General features: G+C 42.0%; 1 protein-coding gene across 3 annotated transcripts in view; it reads left to right on the forward strand.

Annotated features, from left to right (window-relative positions):
• The first annotated feature begins 1,767 nt into the window (after positions 1 to 1,767).
• Positions 1,768 to 18,818, forward strand: part of WDR33 (WD repeat domain 33) — a 68,598-nt gene continuing 51,547 nt past the window's right edge. For all 3 annotated transcript variants that reach the window (XM_058812618.1, XM_058812619.1, XM_058812620.1), the window contains exons 1-2: positions 1,768 to 1,892; positions 18,239 to 18,462. In XM_058812618.1, the coding sequence (XP_058668601.1) occupies positions 18,259 to 18,462 (204 nt within the window). In that variant the 5' untranslated portion in view covers positions 1,768 to 1,892; positions 18,239 to 18,258. The remainder of the gene's footprint in view (positions 1,893 to 18,238; positions 18,463 to 18,818) is intronic.

The following is an 18,818-nucleotide window of genomic DNA, read 5'->3' on the forward strand; positions in this document are numbered from 1 at the left end:
TGGAGGGCTGGCTCCTGGTGCTGCCTGTGGGGATCACACACCCAGTGCTACCAGAGCTCAGCTGCTGGGACATTCAGAGATTTTAGTGTAGGATAAACTTCTTAAACAAGCCCTTTCAAAAGTCTTGTAATTTTACCACCACACCTGAAAGAAGGAAAATTTTGCACAAGGAATGTTGGGAGAAAAAGACAGACAGGTGTTAAGGTTACTTGTGTATGTGTGATAATAAGCTATAGTCTCACTGATCTTGCAAAAGGGAGACAAATAAAATATTCTTTTGTGTCTTACTAGAAATGTAATGTTGCTGCTGTGCTGAGATGCTGTTCTGGTTTGGGCTCACCTCACCTGGAGCACAGTACTTCAAAGAGATTTGTGTAGGAACTGGGGTGGCAGTGGCTCCTCCAAGCCTACAAACCACACATGCAACTTTAACATGGTCAGAGTAATTATAACTGAGGAAGAAAAACCAAGGTGACAAATCTTTATTTTTAGAAAGCTTAGTGCCCCCTTTGGGTACAGCATATGCTTCCCAGTAGCTGCCCCTGCTGAACCAGGTTTGCTCTGTAAAATGTTTCTGTTCAAGCAGCTTTGACATTTTCATCTAAACACACAGACTCTTAGGTCTTAATCAAAACTAATTCAGGGGAAAAAGCCATTCTGCACCTCTCTGTCTACACTCGTGTTACTACTTGATGACACCTTTGTAAGAACCCTTAGGAGGAGTGTAACAGACCTACTGACCTGTAAATGATCTCAGGAGTTTGCACTATCCAACACAAATAGATTATTACAAACTTTGAGATTAGTAGGTTTTGCTTGTGTTTTGAAGCCCGGGAACAGGGACAAAGAAAGGAATCACGGAATCAACCAGGTTTGAAAGACCTCTGAGATCGAGTCCAACCTCTGAGCGAACACCACCCTGCCAACTAGACCATGGCACTGAGTGCCACCTCCAGTCTTCCCTTAAACACCTCCAGAGAGGGCAGCTCCACCGCCTCCCTGGGCAGCAACTCCAAAGGTATTTGTGGGAGCCCCAGCAGGCGGAGTGTCCGGTAGCGCCTGGGCGTTTGGTGAGCGTGACAGAACTGTCACGGAGCAGCGCACAACACGGCCGTGCCCGGGAGCAATGATCGCTCTGGCCGCCGGTAGTGCCTCTTTTGGCAAGCTGGAGCCGGCTGGCCCGGCGGGGCCCGGGAGTGTCCGGGGACAGATCCCGGCCCGGCGGGTCCGGGCAGTGTCCGGGGACAGATCCCGGCCCGGCGGGTCCCGGCAGTGTCCGGGGACAGATCCCGGCCCGGCGGGTCCCGGCAGTGTCCGGGGACAGATCCCGGCCCGGGGGTCCGGGCAGTGTCCGGGGACAGATCCCGGCCCGGCGGGTCCGGGCAGTGTCCGGGGACAGATCCCGGCCCGGCGGGTCCGGGCAGTGTCCGGGGACAGATCCCGGCCCGGCGGGGCCCGGGAGTGTCCGCGGGCGGGTCCCGGCCCGGCGGCTCTGACGGACCCTCGGCGCCCCCTCTGCCCCCGCCACACGCGGTCCAGCCCCGCCGGGCACTCTGCGCCTGCGCGCCGCTCTGTGCGCCCTCGCCCTGTGATTGGTGCGCCTGCCGGGTCTGATCGCGGAAGGGGCGCGCGCCACGCCCCACCCCCGGTGCGCACGCGCGTTGCCGCCCTGGGCCCTTTAGGAGCGGCGCCCCCGCCCGCGCGCCCTGGCCTAGTGCGCGTGCGCGCTGGCGTGGGGCGCGTGCGCTGCTGGCGGGGGAGGCGGAGGGAAGATGGCGGGCGGCCGCGGGTCGTGAGGCGGCGGCGGCGGAGTTTGCCGGAGCCAGGAGGACGAGGCGGGCGGCGAGGCTTTGGTGGGGCGCGGAGTCCCGGTACGAGAGGCTGGCTGGGCGGTGAGTGCGGCTCAGTGTCGGGCGGGGCGGGGGAGCAGCCGGGGAAGCGCGGCCGCCTCCGCCATCTTTAGGCCGCGGCCCTGGAGCGGCGCGGCCGGGGTAGGGCGGGGGCCGCCGGCGGGAACGGGGGGTCCCCGGGCCGGGGCGCCCGGGACAGCGGCGAGAGCCGAACTAGGGCCCGGTGCTGCGGCCGGGCCCCGTGGTGGGCTGTGCTCGAGGGCCGGGCCTGGGAGCGGCAGCAGGGCCCCTGTGCTCTTCCCTGCACAGGTGTCTGTCGGTGGCTGCGCCCCAGGCTCTCGATCCCGGCTTTTTCTACTTCTTTTAATGTTACTGGTTCTTAAGATTGTTGCTCTCCCCGCCTTGAGTCCGACTGGAGATCGGGTTGTGGCTGCTTTGAACATAGGGCTGGGAAGTTCTGGCCATTACGAGCCGTGTTAGATACCTCGAGTTTTTTATTTATGTGGTTCTTTACAAGGATAATCCTTTATGTTTTAAGGAGAGAGAAGAAATGGCCACAGACGTATAATGCTACCTAGGTTAGCATTTAAGCTTCGCAGATACCAAGTGACATAACTGCATTTGCCAGTAAAGAACGGTTTTAGTTATGTAGGACTAACCGACTCTGGTAAAAGAATGGGAAAGTATTATTTTCGGTTTTCTTATGGATCCCGAGAGGTCTGTTACTCACGTTCTGTACTGTATAACCTCCCTGTGGTTGGAGTGTGTTCCCCGCGGTGTAATAACACAGCCGTGTGCAGCAGACGCTTTGCTGGCATGGTGGAGGGGCTGGTGATCGTGGTGTCACATTCCCTGGCCGAGACTCACCAGCCTGTGCGTGGGGAGCAAACCTAAGGGACGTGTTCAGCTTGAAAAAAATAGCTCAGCGTTTTTCCCTTGGAGAGAGCTCATTAAACTTCCTGCCTCCTTAGAGGTGTATGTTATTTCTCTCGTGCTGATTGATATCAATAAATAGTTGTATAGTCTCAAACACAGTATTTTTTAATATTAGCAGTTGCTTGAACACATCTGTCTGACAGAGTTGTCATAGGTAAGTAGTTCTGTGCTCTGCAAGTCTTGTACCTCGTTGTATCCTTGCTTGCAGTTGTGGGTACTGTTTGGGAATCTGTTTTTTTTGTGTAGGCAGTAATTCCTCATCCTTCTTGCAGCATATTTGTATTCCTTTATGCTTAACTCAATGCTCTAACTTTTATGTTTAACTTATGCTCTATCCTTCCTTTGAGAGAGGCAATATTGTCAGGGAGTTTATAGTGTGCAACAAGTGCTGTGCCAAAATACTCCAGGGCTCCCTGCTCCTCAGTTCTTTTTCAAGTAAACTGGTTTTTACTTCTTGGTGGTCTGCTGCAATATTCTGTCATCATCTTACTCTGAGAATATATAATTATTAAATCTGGTTCTTAACATCTTGTTCAGTTGTGTTGTAACAGTTCTAATGAGAAGATCTGAAAATATAGATACTAAAAATAAAGTATTGAAAGATAGGGAGGAGAAGAAAAAACCTTAGAGGTGCAGAGAATGTTAGGTGTGAGTAACTCCTCATAGAGCTGCTGAAAGCTTTTGCTCAAATATCAGCCATTCCCTGCTGTCTGAAGTGTTGGTCCCTTGGAGCAGTCAATATTGGACTCTTGGGATTGAAAATTTCTCATCAGCTTTGTCTTTGTGCTATCAGCACAGGAAGTAAAAGCCCAATAATCCTGAACTGTGCTTGAGGTAGAGGTACCAGGAATGCAGCAGGGAGACCTTGGGCTGAGCAGGGGATGAGAATTCTCCTGTTTTGTTCCCATCCCAGCAGAGGAGTCTTCTCTCATGCAGAAGACATTAGGCTGAGTAGCCAAATGGAAGGAATAAAATTTAAATCTGTACTGGGATGATTCCATGCAAAATATTTCATTTTGTGCATCTGCTAGCCAGGTATGTAGGGAATATCAAGAGAACAGTGGAAATGAGAATTGTTTTGGCCTTGCTCAGATAGAGGTTATCATTTAGAGAACTACTTGTGAAAACAAGCTGGAAGCTATCTGCAGTGTGTTTGTGAATTTTACAGAATTTGTTCTTTATTTGCCATGTTTGCATTCCTGACACTGGATTGTTATGTTAACAGAAATAAAAACACAGATCTGCAGGCCTGGTTGGTGTGGTTAATACAGACACTGAGCGTGGTGGGGGGAGGAGATGTGCCAAGGGTCCTTCAAAAGATTAAAACATTAAGATAACCTTGGGTTTTGCTTCTTCTCATAGAAAATATCTGAAGGCAAGAGCAGAGAAGTACTGACTGGTTTTGATTTGTGTTTTGCTGGTAATTTCACTTCAGTTTGGAGCATCCACAGTCCCAAGTGGTGCTGAACTTCCCAGCAGTCTGTTCTTGCTCACTAATATTTAAAAAAGCTACTCAGCATTTCATAATGTCACTTCTGGTTCAGCCTGCTCTGCACACGGGGCTGGGTGTCCCAGTCCTGCTGTTGTGAAACCTGGAGTGGGGCTGAAGTGTGGATTTACAGCAGAGCAGTGATGGTTCCTCTGCTGTGCTGACAGCACTTGTGCTGGCAGTTTGCTGTGCAGGCAGTGAGTTTGCAGTGATTCCAGTCCTGCCAGTGAGCAGGAGCTCAGTCTGAGTGTGGAGGGATCCTGGGGATCCTCAGTGCTGTGAGCCTCAGTTAACTCATCCTGCTGCTGTTCCACCTCTGGGCTTTGTTCTGAGCACTTCCACTCACTGGGGCTTTATCACATTTTCTCTCACCAGTAGAAGGAAAGATCCTACAATATTGAACATCACTGTTGTCTAACCCTGAGAAAGCTTGTGTTATTCCAACAATTACATACAAAGTGTTCTTACACATATAGATGGACTGTTTTAAAAAGTATGAGCAATTTTTCATGTTCTTTAGACACAAATGAAAACATTTCTTCCTCTCTTATATATTGCATCAAGTAACCCTGTACATTTTTTCTATCAGTAAAAGAGTTTTAGAACTTTAACTTCATTTTTCCTTTAAATAGGATTTTTTTCCATACCCTGTTGTTAAATCTGAAGACTTTCAATTTTCTGTTCACTTTGTTAGTTGATTTTAATGTCAAAAGCAATGTCAATGGTGCTATTTAATTAGTCTTCAGTATAATGAAGTATATTGGTTCAAAAATTTTATTAACTTCTGGAGCTTTGCAAATATTATCAGTATAGTTGTAAATTTATTTAACCTATAATTTTAGGTCATTTTAAATCATTAAAATTATAATATTCTTCTGCCTATCCAGAAGTTGGTGCAGTGGTGGAGATGGCTGTAGAGGGTTACCCTTTCTATGAGCAGAAATAGGGTGTTTGTGTTTATCTGGGTCACTTTTCTGTTTTGGGCTGGATGTTAAACACAGATTCTGGAACCAGTGAGGTGGGAGAGAGGAGATGGGAAATCCCTGGCTCTGGCCTGGGCTGCCCTGGGTGCTGGTGAGCCTGAGGAGAGGCTGACAGATCAGCTCTTCTGAAATCCATCCCTGAATTATGGTCCTGTGTGCAGTACCAAGGTGTAATCCAAACCTGGAATTTCAGTGGCTCTTGGTCACTCACCTGGGACTTTACCCAAAAGTGAGTGCCATCAAATTCAGCAGGATGGTCTGCCAGGATGGGCCAAAAGCAGAACTATGGATTTGTTGGTACTGATCAATTCTTCATAATAATGTTTTATATAATTCAGTATGAGCACAGGGGTACATGAATTAACCCATGTTTGTGCAGTTTAAGCATTTGAGGATTCCTTTAAATCATTATCCCAAATCCAAAAGAAACATTATACAAAAGAATATGTTCATGTGTTCTTTTTTTGCAAGAGGCCAGAGACTGGCTAACAAGGAGTCTTTAGCAGTTGGTGTTTGGGATAGTTTTGTGTCCATGTGCAGTTTTGGCAGCACAGTGAGCTGTGTTTCCTTTACTGTGGGTACAGGAGTGTTCAGCTGCAGTTGGGGTTTGACAGGAGCTGCCCAAGCAGCAGCACAGCCCCAGCTAATGGGAGTGCTGGAGTTACAGCCTGAGGGCTGTGGATCTGTGCAGTAATCTGCCATGGCATTGCCCAGTGGAAATGCCTGTTTCCCCTGTTTCTGATCCTTTGGTTTTCCTCCTGGTCAGTGGAGCCATTCCCTGGAATCTCAGTAGCCAGTGCCTGCCAGGCTGCTCTGAGTGTTGACCAACGTGAGCTAAAATGGTCTCACAACACTGAGCAGTTCTTTGGGTGCATGGCCACTGTGGTGATCAGATGTTTGTGTTGGCTTCAAGGAGGGGTCATGGGGGGGAGCACACAGCTGGGCTCGAGCCAGGCTGCTCTGGTTTTGGTCTCAGCACTTTTAGTCTGGATTTGGGTCAGCTCAGCAATTCAGCGCTGAGGTTCCCTCAGCAGCTGTGGCTGCACTCAGGTTGTGTGGTCACAAAAACAGCAACCACTCTGCCCTTGTCCTCCTTCCCCCATCCTGGTAAAAATCAGCACTTACCTTTGAAAAGTTCTTCCTTTGGGCCATGTTTGTAAGCAACTTCTTTACAGAGACTGGTGAAATGTTATGGTTGCACCAGAAGAAAAGTTGGGGATTGTGCAGAACTGCAGGGAGAGGAGTGCAGCCTCAATGAGGATGTTTATTCTGCAATGTTTGCGCTGTTCCTCAATTACAGAGTTTGGAGCTAAAGTCATGCTAGAATCAGGCATCAAACCATATTTTACCATCTTTTTCTATGGCTGGATGCCAATATTTTGGTCTCCTCAGCAAATCTAAGCCTAATAAATGAAGTAGCTATTTCTAGTAATACCCTTGTAGATTCCTGACTGATAGAAGCCACAGCTGCCAAAATTTCTGTGTAGTAAGATGAAAATACTGACCTGAAACTGGAGATGAAAATGCTGCTTTTGACAGGAAAACTTGCTGATATTCTCAAGGCAGGAGATATGAAGTAGGAGAGAAAATCTGAGGGATTTTGGACTTTTGGTGAACTCCAGCTTTCAAAACTGAATCTCTCTGGTGATGTGCTGTTCTACTGAATGGTTGTTCTCATGGGGAGATGGATGACTTTTGTCTTTAGGGAGAATCTGACACTGAACTCTTTCTCCTTGAAATGCTTTGTGTGAGCTTGACTTTGCTGAGAAATGTATTGATACAGAAAGTTTTATTGAACTCTACTAAATGGTAAAAGCAAAGGCTGTTTACTAAAGAATTTTGAAGTGTTTTTTTAGCAGTTTTTATACATATACACACATAACCATATATAGGCATTTGCATGGCTCATAATCCACAAGCAAAGATCAGAAAACATTCCTGGAACAAACTGGGTCTGTCATTCCAGTTAAAAGAAAATGCATTTCTAATTCATTTCCTGTTGGATGAGATGTGTGTACATCACCCATCAGTTCAGAAAGTGTTCTAGTATTGAAGGTTTCTTGTTATAGGAGAAATGTATAGGTTGGTTATGTTTGAAAATAGGTGAAAATTTCTGACAAAGCTTAGGACTGCTCAAGTGATACCTATAATTTTATACACTGGGAGCTTGAAACTACAATAAACAGCACTGGGTTTTGGGTTTTTTTTTTGCTATTGTAAGTTTGTTTCTCATGGGATTGAACAGTTTCAGCCTGACCACCAGCAAATGGGTTATGCATTAATTTTTCACACCATACAGTGGCAAAAAAAAAAAAAAAGTTTGCATATATGCTAGACTTCCATATCTTAACTGAAGCAGACTCACTGTTCTGGAGATCTTCACATGAGTAATCTGCACTCAGAACTTTATTTGATCAAAATAGTTTTATAAGTGCTATTTTCTTTGACTGTTCCCTTAATTTAGCAGGTGTTTGATCAGATTTGTTGGGGTTTTTGGTTTTTTTTAACTCCTTGGCTTCAGCAGTAAGATAAAAATGGGAAGCATTGATATTTAGCAGGGTTCATCAGCCTTGTTTAGGAGCATTGTGTGATTCAATAATGTTTGAATTGTTTGCTGCAATTCCACTGCTTTTCCTTAATTCTCTTCATCAGCTAAGTCTAGACATAACAACTGCAGGTATTAATTTGAATATTTTGCTATAAAAATAGTTGCTAATTTAGCTACTCTGCTGTTGGGGCAGATAACAGATTTCTGTCTTGGATGAGTATGTGTGCTTCTGCTACATCTTTTTATGAAAAGAAGATTAAAAAGCCCTTTTAAAATCTTGGATATTGTGAAGAAAGCATTGTAGGGTAGTATGTTCTAGGCCATTTATTCTGCAGTGTGGATGTACAATTGTTTAGTTTCTTCTTTTCTTACACTGAATACATGAGGTGTGTAAATAACCTTGAGGTGCCCAGAAGATGAGAGCTCTGCACAGCCTCCACCTCTGGATGCAGGTTAGGGTATGGCCACTGGTGATTAATGGATTTTAATGTTAAAATATGCAGCAAAATAAAGAGTTCTTTCATCCTGGAGTTTCTACTGAGGTATAAAATCTCCTTTTGCTAAGAGAAATGGAAAAATGATCTTTGAATACAGTTGTTAACTGTAGGAAAATATTGCTTTTAGTTGGTTTTTTGTTTTTTTATTTTTAACCTTCTTACACTTCTCACCATATAAAGGCACACTTTTTCACATGATCACACATGATAGCACTGTCATCCTGCCCCCTGCTACCCCTTCCAGCCTTCAGTTGTGTTATTATAGAAAATTGAGACAGTTTTGCCTATATTTGGCCCAGAAACTGGAATGTGAGGCAGCATTGTTTTGTCAGAAGATGGGCCTGAGTAACATTAAAGGGGGCAGAGAGGGGTAGGGAGTGATAATTTCTGGGGTCGTGAAGTAAAGATGCCCTAAATTCTGTTGGTATTTGCAGCTTCCCTGCAAATGTTGCAAGAGTTCTGGGTATTTTTGGTAATCATTTATCAGATGAAGGTTGTGAAAAATAAATCTTTGTAACATGTTACTACTCTATATAATTGCCAAGTTTTACTAAAAAGGTTTAGCTGTCTTGTCAGCATTGAATTTGCAACTCTTTGTGTCTCAGATACTCAGCTGTGTTTAGTATATTAAAATGTGTGTTTCTGCTCCATAGTGTGAATGAGCAGAAGGAAACTGTTGCTAGATTATATGAACTTTGTTTTCTTAGTAGTCAGGATTTCAGGAGGTTGTGCCTGAAGCAAAGACAATTTGCTGTGTTCCCTATTTCAGTTTTGCCCTACAAATTCCCACAGTCCTTCTAGTCCTTTTCCCTTCCATTGATAATAAATTCCTCTGAAGAATTTTTTGGAGAATTTCTTATCACTCTTCCTTCTCTCTTGTCTGTCCCTGTCCATCCCTTGTGTACCTAACAGTAGTACTTGAGTCAAGAGGGACTTGAGGAATGGCTCACCAGGAGCACCTGGAAATGAGCAGGGAGAGCTGCAGAGCCTCTGGGTGTGCAGGAGCTGCAGAATTCCTGGCTGCTCTCAGAACAACCCGAGAGCAGCAAACAGAACATTCTCCTCTCAAGGAAGGGCAGCTGCTCATTGAATGAAACTGGGGGGCATCCACACAGATCCTGCTGTGGCTTTTTTATTCACTAAGTTTTGATATTTAGGATTGGCAAGGATGACAGGCTTTTTTTTTCTTTTAAACTACTTTCCCTAAGTCAGGTTTTTACTATCTGTCATGGCATATTTATATGTTTTTTATATGTTTTAAACGTCAGTCCTAAAGTTTTGTTTCCTGGCAAAGCAGCAGCTCCAAGGTAAGGCAGCATCAGTAATCACTTCAGCATGAAAACCAGGCTGGGAGTCTTCAGCTAGGTAAGATGAACTGCTTTTATCATAGGGACTCCCAATAAAAGACAGGGTTTGGACAAGTTTGGGTTACAATGGTTTGGACAAGTTTGGGTTACAATGGTTTGGACAAGTTTGGGTTACAATGGTTTGGACAAGTTTAGGTTATAGGTTTAGACAAGTTTAGGTTATAATGGTTTAGACAATTTTAGGTTATAATGGTTTAGACAAGTTTAGGTTATAATGGTTTAGACAAGTTTAGGTTATAGGTTTAGACAAGTTTAGGTTATAATACACCTCTTGATAAATACTAAGCAGCACTTGAAATAAAGGGGTATTTGGGAAGTTTTGGGGGAGGAAAAATGCTCTATTAAAAAAAAATATTGTGGGTTTACCATTACCAAGGTATCCAGTTGGTAACAGTAAAATGGCAGCAAACCAAATCCTATTTTCTAGCTGAGATGCAATCTGTGCTTGCTTCCATGTTTTGAAGTACAGCTCAAGAAACTTTAGCTCACAGAAGTTGCTTCTGGGAGGTGCAGAAAGGCAAAGATTCCAGGCTGCTGCACTCATGAAAGGAGTTTTCTGTGCTGTAGCCAGAGAGGTAAAGCAGGAGCTGTTGGAGTCCTGTGAAATGAAGTATTTGAGGGTTTTTCATAATGTATGTAAGCACATGATCTCCTGTAAATATGTCTGCTCTGGAATGAGTCAAGGGTTCAGCTTGAGCATAAAATAAGGAACATTTGTGATTTGATTAAGAGGTATTTGTTGAGTAGTAGAAATCCAAAATTTGAAGGAAGTGTTTAAAGAAGGTATTAAAGTGTGTAAGTTCCATGCAGCTAAGCAGGCTTAGCTGTGACAGAGCTCCAGACTGGCTGTGTGAAGGTGCTCTCCTTTGGGATTTGAGGCACCTCCATTTGATGTAAGTTTGCTTTCCTGTTTCAGAAATTCTTGAGCATTGTGTGTTTCTATGTGAAACTTAAAGCTGTAGGCCCTTTTTGTCAATTAAATATCAGCACCTTTTCCTGCAGGGAATAAACCCTTTAAATCCAAACCTGCATCAACATCATCCCATTTTGCCATGTTGCATGTTCTGACCTTTTACACTCTGTACAGTGTGTGGATATATCCAGGTTCTGTTGAAAATCCAAAGGTTTGAACTTGGTGGTGAAGATACAGAACTGAATTTAAAGGGAAAAAAAAAAATGCTGCATTTTAGGGTTTTGGAGATTTTGGACTGTGCATAAAACAAAAAGCTTTGGAGTATCTCCAAATAAAAACAGATCTGTGCACCTTTTAGGCAGAGTAGTTTATTATGACTTAAACAATTATTAATTGAAGTATATTTCTACAATTTTAATGAAAAATGAGATTTTTATTTTTTACATTTTCTGTTGGAACACAATGACTGGAATGGAGAAAGCTGCTTAATTCTTTCCCTTGATTTGCATGGTCAGAATTTAAAGCCCATTTCTAGGAAAGTTGGGTTCACAAATAGAACACAATAGAGAGTGGTTGCAGATGTGTGTTGGGAGCAGAGCTGTAGAGGCCAGGGAAAAAGTATTTGCTGCAGAGAACAGGGATGTTGCATAATAGCAGTGTTGTATAACACAGGGCAGTGTTTCTGCCTTCACTTTGTTGATTTGCTGTATTAGGAACCTCCAGCACCTGGAGATAATTAAGGAATCTCTCAAACTTTAAAATTTATTTTGGTTTTAAGTTTAAACTTCCTGTGCTCACATCTGCATGCCTTGTAGAAAATCTTTTGAGATATGCATATAAAAATGCACAAAAATGCATGCTGCACTGCCTTTACATAATCCAAAACAGGAATAATATTTGAAATATTCAGAGGTCAAGAACCTTGCACAGTTTTTTTTTTTTACTGTTACAGGTCTGCCTTTGACTAAAAGATTGGGCAACTTTGTACTTCCATTATTGAATCTAGTTTTTTAACTAATTTTATAATCCTGCTTAATCCACCAATTCTCTCTCATAATCAGTGGGAAAGATACCATAATATCCTAATGAAACAGCTTAATCTGTCTCACATCTGTTCTGAAATAAAAATAATACAACCTACATATAATAAGAAAAGTACTCAGAATTACTTGAGATTTTTTTGTTATTTTGTCTCAGAAAGATGTAGAATTCTCAGACATTGGGTAATCTGGTTTTGTGAATCTGATTAAGTGTTTTTCCCATGCAGTAGGAAATTGAAACACAGAGCAATTTGGGGAATTGGTCAGATAAGTCTGTTTTCACTGCATCTGCACTTTGGCATAGTGAGGTTTTTTCATGTTTTTGTCAGTGTTTTCTGAGTGGATTTACCTTATGTGCAGTGAAGGAAATGTGAGATTAATCTTTTCTTTAGAAATTGATGGTGTCTGAATGGAGCAGAAACCAAATCTCATCTGCTGTGAGACAGACATTGACAGACATGCAGATTAGTTTTGGCAGATTTCAAGTGTATGTTCATGAAAATGTGATAGAAGTTTGCTGCTGCTGGTGCTGGTTTTACAGTGGCTTTGGAAATGGGATTTTCTGATATTTTGCAGATTTTCAGCATACCTGCAGCTCTCTTGCTGCATTCCTATCAGTGAGGAAAGCAAGGGAGATGTAGAAACCATGACTGAAAACAAACCTTTGCTCAGGTTCATTTTCTGTTTAAAAGAGAAATAATTTTTGTTCTATTTCATTTCGTTTAAAATAATTGGAAGACAGTTTATTTAAATGGTTTGGAGAAAAAACATTCAAATGTTTGGGGGCTTTTTCCTGTGTAACCCCCTTCCTGGAAATTTTATTATTTCAAGAACTTGTCTGCCACTTTTCTCAGTCTTTAACCAGGATGGCTGGCTCTGTTTCTGTGTAATAGAGAAATGATGTGTGTATACATGCATGTTTATTTCTTTTTTTTTTTTTTATTACAATTTCTTTTTTAAAATTTTTGTTTTCTAAAACATGGTTGCTGAAGATTTCAAAATCTGGACATTTATGTCTGGAGTATATCTTTTCATGTAATTCTTTTGCACTGGGAAGAGGCAGGATTCAAGAAAGGAAAGAGACTGGATGAAGAGGCCAAGAAAGAGCTTTCCTTAGGAAGGGGAAGCCATGGGAGGATCCATTGCTGGTGTCCAGAGCAAAAATTCACATTTTCCCAAAGTGACTCCTGTCAGTTCTCACTGTTTGTTACACTGGAAAAATGCTTTTTTAGAGTCTGTGTGTACTTTATAGCAGAACTAATACACATTTTTAGAGGTATTCTATAAATACACCCAGGGTATGTGAGCACTCCTTTTCAAAATTGCTTTTTTAGAGTCTGTGTGTAGCCTCAAATAGAACTAATACACTTTTAAAGAAGTATTTTATAGATACACCCAGGAAATGTGAGCACTCCTTTTCCTTTGCTGCTGTGGCCATTTCAGGCAGTGCCTTTTAAGCTTCAGTTCTGGGTTTGCAGTGATTGCTGCTTGCACTCTGCCCCATAGCCTTCTTTGCTCCCATTTGGAAACACACCTTTGTTTTGGCATATTCAGTTTATAACTCACTGTATTCCACCCAAGTGTCTTTACCTTCAGTTAAAAATACCTATTAAATAGGCAAGGATGTTTTATTTACCAATTAACTGCATTTTATTAATGATGAGCTTTATTTTTTGCATAAACCATATGAAATATATCAAGATTATACATAAATCAGGTGGGATTTTTTTCTTGTATTGAGCTACCTCTAAGTAGTGCTGTATTTAATATAAGCCATGGCTCTTTTTCTCCAAGCTTTACTAGTTTGGTGGGTTTATTTTGATTTATTGAAGTTATGTGTGAAATGCTTTGGTCCATGATTGAAGTTGCAGTCTGTGAATTGTCAAAACTTAATGGAAGGTTCATTTTTATATAAAAGGAACAATCATATCCAAATAAGATGATAAAGTAATAATACTACTGTGTTAAATGCCAGTATTACCTTTGTAGTCTTATTTGGGTTAATTTATTAAAATATAAATTCAGTGATTGCCATTTTCTAGCATTGACTAATACCATATGTGACTTTTTGCTCATTTTAAGAAACAAAAACTGCCCAAATCCATCTGCCTTTACTCCATGCTGCTCTGGAGTTTATCTGTGAGGTTTTTGTGAGTGTTTTCATTTTTAATTGTGTTCTCCAGTAATATCTCTCTGATTGCTTGATGGCATTAATAGGCCTGGCATCCTTATGGCACCACTAGGGAGGAACAAGGGGTTTGCTCTGTAGGCTCTGTATCCTCAAATTAATTTATATCTCTAAATGTGTGAGGCTTTGAAAGGGCTGTTCATGGGGACAAGAAGAGGAAAGCTGATAAGGATGCATGGAAAAATGGAATACAGAAATAAACCTAGTTCACATTGATAAGGGTATAATGAATTAGAAGACAAAGCAATTGGTTGGTGACATTACTGTCCAGAAACAATAAAATGAGAAGTGACTTATGCCAGATGTTGGAAACACATCTTGTTGTTGCTTCTAATTGTGTGAATTAAGGAAAATGTGATTTCTTCCATTTAAACTCCTGTTGATGGACTCTAAAATAAAGAAAATTTTGGTCCTTTGCTGAAAATAGGAAATAAGATATTACTACACTGGATTGTGCCGTGTCCTCTAGTATTTGTTTGCATGTTCCTGCTCACACTGCCAGTACAAAAGGAGCTTTAGCTGACAGACATGCTGAATTCTGACTTTGTAGTTGATAAAAAGATCTTAAAGAGAGCCTGCTGAGGCTTTGGTTTGTCCCAACAAACCAAGCAGGATACTGATAACCATTAAATGGGTGTATTTTTCTGACTCAAATGGGAGACTTTGGAAAAAAAAAAAATGCTCTGATTTCATGTGAGAATTGTGAGCCAAAACCATTTCTTTCCAAAGCTGCTTTGTTTGGAAGCTTCACTTGGTGTGTGTATGCCCTAATGTGTGTGTGTGCACATTTTTTATATATCTGTTCATAGATTATATAGTGGCCACATGCACACACGATGGGATGAGGGTATTATATGGAGAAAACATAATATTTGAAGCAATTATTAGAAGAAAGTGGTCCTAAGCAGCTGGATAAAGTTGAGGAAACAGAATATAAATGCTTCATTTTTGTGATCCTGTGTCATGTCCCTTATCATGTTATAGTTGTGTCACTTGTTGTCTTGTCAGAATCATGTGTGCAAGGATCTGTAGGCATCAAGAGATGTAATTAACTTTTTTATGCCCTTGGTCCTACTTTTTGCTGCTATGAATTACACCTTAAGTGAAGGTTGTTTGTGCTGATTTAAGCTAGACACTGGTTGCACTCACCTGAAACGATTGCAGTCTAAATTGACCCATCTCACACCTAATGCTGTATTTACCAATGACAGTAATGCAGAAAATTAGATTTCTTCAGCAGATTTTTATTCCCTGGAACATGAAAATCAAGTATTTACTCACTGCTTTGCAGTGTTTCCCTAAAAAGGGATGTGATGTTTTCTTGCAAATGATAGCTGATCTTTTTGGTTTTTTGTTTTTGGAAGCCCCCCAGTGTAGATCCTTGTCCACATTCTTGGTCTCAGTTCTTGCCATTTATTTTTGCATTGCCCATTAGAGAGAGTATAGATGAGGTTTTGAAAAAATATCTTTTTCTCTCTGGTTTAGAGCACTCATTGGTATAAGGGAGTATCAAACTTCAGACTTGAGAAAGAGTAGTACTAGAAATTTCATCTGGGTTCCTGAGGCTTTTTGTGGGGTTTTTTGATTATTTGTTTTTGTTGGTTTATTTTCTCTGACTATTAAATAACTACATTTAGGAGAGTTAATGGATTTGTAAGTTTAATGTCAGCTTGTTGGAGAAGTCACTTTCTCTTTTTCAATATAAACCCCCAGCAATAAAACTGTACCTTTGATATTTAACACTTGAAACCTTCTTTACAACAGTTTGATGTCTCCTGCCAAGTAAGACAATTTGAGATGGGTTTTGGGGGTCCCGAAGTGATTCCTGTGGTGGGAAGTTTGGGTACCTTGTTTCAGGCATCCTGAATGTTGTCCTGGCTGTGTTCCAGTGGGGGTCTAGGGACAATCAGACTCACCTGGGGTCTGGTTTTAGACCACCTGGATGCCTGGAATGGGGCAACTTCCAGGCAAATGAGCCTTCAGATGAAGGTTTGTTTTTTGAAAGCTGTTTTGTGTCCCCCCCTTCATTCCAGTTACCAGGTTGGTCTAATAAGATGCTACACCTGCCCAAGGTGTTACATTTCCTTACCTCACTCCTGGAAATGAGCTGGTTTATTCTCTTGAATCGAGAGCAGCTGTGATTGTTTGGTGTGGGAGTTGTGCAGTGAGGAGCTGGCTGCTGCAGGTTTCAGAGCTGGCTGTCACACTTTGTTACATGGGAAGGAGAGTGTAAGGCCTGAGTTTGCAGAGCTGCTCGCTGCTCTGTGCCACCAAACTGCCTGAGACTTACAGGGCAGCCTGCTCCTAGTGGTTAGAAAGAACCTCTTAACAAACAAAATCAAACTCTGTGCTGCTTTAAACAGTCTCTTATATCCAGCATTTCTGTCTTAGCTTTATTTTGCTACTTAAAAAGGGAAATGTTTTAAACTACTGAGATCAAAAAAAGCTAGATAAAATTTTTAAATTGGCAGTGAAACAACTTTTCAGCTCTTTCGAATTGAGGACACAAGTATTTTGAGTATGTAAGAAAGTACATCCATGAATTTACAAGCAGATTATGTAGTCTTTTTTAAAGAAATCTGCTATTTCCTTTTTTCTATTACATGCAGTAATGAACATTTAATGGTAATTTCTAAAGTTAGGGGAGATGCTGCAGTGGGATTTTTATCATGCTCTGTGGGAAATGAATTTGTAGAGAAGTCTTGCTTCCAGCAATGCCTGTGTTATAAATGATCAGCCAGAAATCCAAACTAATAACTGCAAAAGGTTTTATTTCCATGACCAAAATACAGTCCCCAAAACCCTGAGCCAAAGAGAGAGCGTTGAGATGAGCACAGGGTGAACCTGGGTCTGAGCTCTGTCACATCGGATCCCTGTTCACCAATGCCGTTTCCAGCAGGGCTGTTTGATACGGGTGTTTATGCCTGAGGCAGAGCTGCCCCACTTTCTTCTGTAACCCCACATGTGTATGAAGGTTTCTTTCACTGTGCAGGGCTGGACAATCGCTGCTTCCTGGGTAGTGGCAGGCACTGATCATGTCAGGGGAAGTCCCCAAAGTCAAATGTATCTTTCTTGGCACTTCGTTTATCTGGATTGATGGTATCTGTCAAGGATGTTCACCCTTGGGTGTTCCCTTATGACTCTGGAGGAACCCCATCCCCACTCTGGCCATGTTCTTTCATTTGTAAACGAAGCCTTGTTCTCCTGCTGCCTTCAGGAGTTTTGTAATTCTACAGTTGTTGTCTCCCGGCTGCTTGTGCTCAGGGGCTTGCTGGATTTTATAATTTTTATAGTGTGAAAAATGCCAATCACTTGTTTATTTTTTAATTTAAAAAAATTAATAGTAATAAAATTGTTATAAAAATAGTAATACAATTACAGTAATAATAATTTGGACCATTTGAATTAGGACAATATGAGACAATAGAAACAAAGAGTTACAGACAGTCCGGGTACCTTTTTCTGGGCAGCACAAGCCTGAAAGATAAACCCACATTAACAAAGGATTAACCCTTAAAAACAATAACCTGTTGCATATTCATACACCTCATCCATGATGCATAAATTCCATTCAGATACAGAATTCTGTGTGGTCATTGTCAGCTGCTTCTTCTGAATCCTAACAGCACAGGAAGAAGTTTGTTTCTTCTGATAAGGGCAATAAATTCTTTTTCTCGGAAAGATTCAGGTGTCCTGTGGCTGCTATTTCGCTGCATGTCCCTTCTTTAAAAAAGTCTCCTACATAGCATAGTTTCTGTCACAGACATGTTTTATGAAAAATCCTTTCCTTAGGATTTTTCCTCCTGAGAAGCTGGGAGGCCTCAGGAACAAAATGTAAACAATGGTTATCTGCTGCTGTGGAATGCAACAGGTGCATCTGTGGTTGTTTCTAATTAATGGCCTGTCACAGTCAGCTGTCTGGGCTGTCTTGGTCAGTCACAAGCCTTTGTTATCATTCTTTTTCTATTCTTAGCTAGCCTTCTGATGAAATCCTTTCTTGTATTCATTTAGTATAGTTTTAATGTAATATGTATCATAAAATAATAAATCAGCCTTCTGAAACATGGAGTCAACATTCTTGTTTCTTCCCTCATCGTGGGAGCCCTGCGAACGCCACCACAATTGGCCTGTTGCATTCCACAGCAGCAGATAATCATTGTTTACATTTTGTTCCTGAGGCCTTTCAGCTTCTCAGGAGAAAAAATCCTAAGGAAAGGATTTTACATGAAAAGATGTCTGTGACAGTAGTTAATGAAAACAACAGGTGATGACAACAACAAACAGAACTCCACCCTGGCAGCAACCAGCCCAACCTGTGCACTCCGCAACTTTTTTTAGAAAAGGGGCAGCTTTTCTACTCATAACAACACATTGTCCCCTTAAGCACAAATGATTTGCTAACATATCTCCCACGTGTCCCTGTGCAGCCTTGCAGCAGGACGCAGCCATGGCCACGGAGATCGGCTCCCCGCCGCGCTTCTTCCACATGCCGCGCTTCCAGCACCAGGCGCCGCGGCAGCTCTTCTACAAGCGGCCCGACTTCGCGCAGCAGCAGGCCATGCAGCAGCTCACCTTCGACGGGAAACGCATGAGGAAAGCTGTCAACAGAAAGACCATCGACTACAACCCTTCTGTCATCAAATATTTGGAGGTCAGTAAAGGCATTTTTGTGTTTTGGTTAGAAATCTTTTCCTGATGTTTGAGATGATGCTTTCCGGTTTCCACCGAGGAATGTGGAATACTGGCAGAGCTACTGCTGCGTTTTTAACCAAAATTCCAAATGCTTGTAAATTTGATATACTGTGAATAAAAAGGGAAGGTTGAGCATTGGCAATAAAACTACATGTGTTGTGTATTTTGTCTTGAAATTCTAAGTCGGTGCACAGTTGAATATCTTGTGTAATGTTCTGGCTTTTTGTTATAGCAGCTTTCTTGAGCTGGGACTAATAAGCTCTTGGAGGTCTATAAAACACTCAAGATAGCTCAGCTATGCTTGGAAGCATAAAA

Source organism: Ammospiza caudacuta, chromosome 11 (genome assembly GCF_027887145.1).
Source record: "Ammospiza caudacuta isolate bAmmCau1 chromosome 11, bAmmCau1.pri, whole genome shotgun sequence".
NCBI classification, from domain to species: Eukaryota; Metazoa; Chordata; class Aves; order Passeriformes; family Passerellidae; genus Ammospiza; species Ammospiza caudacuta.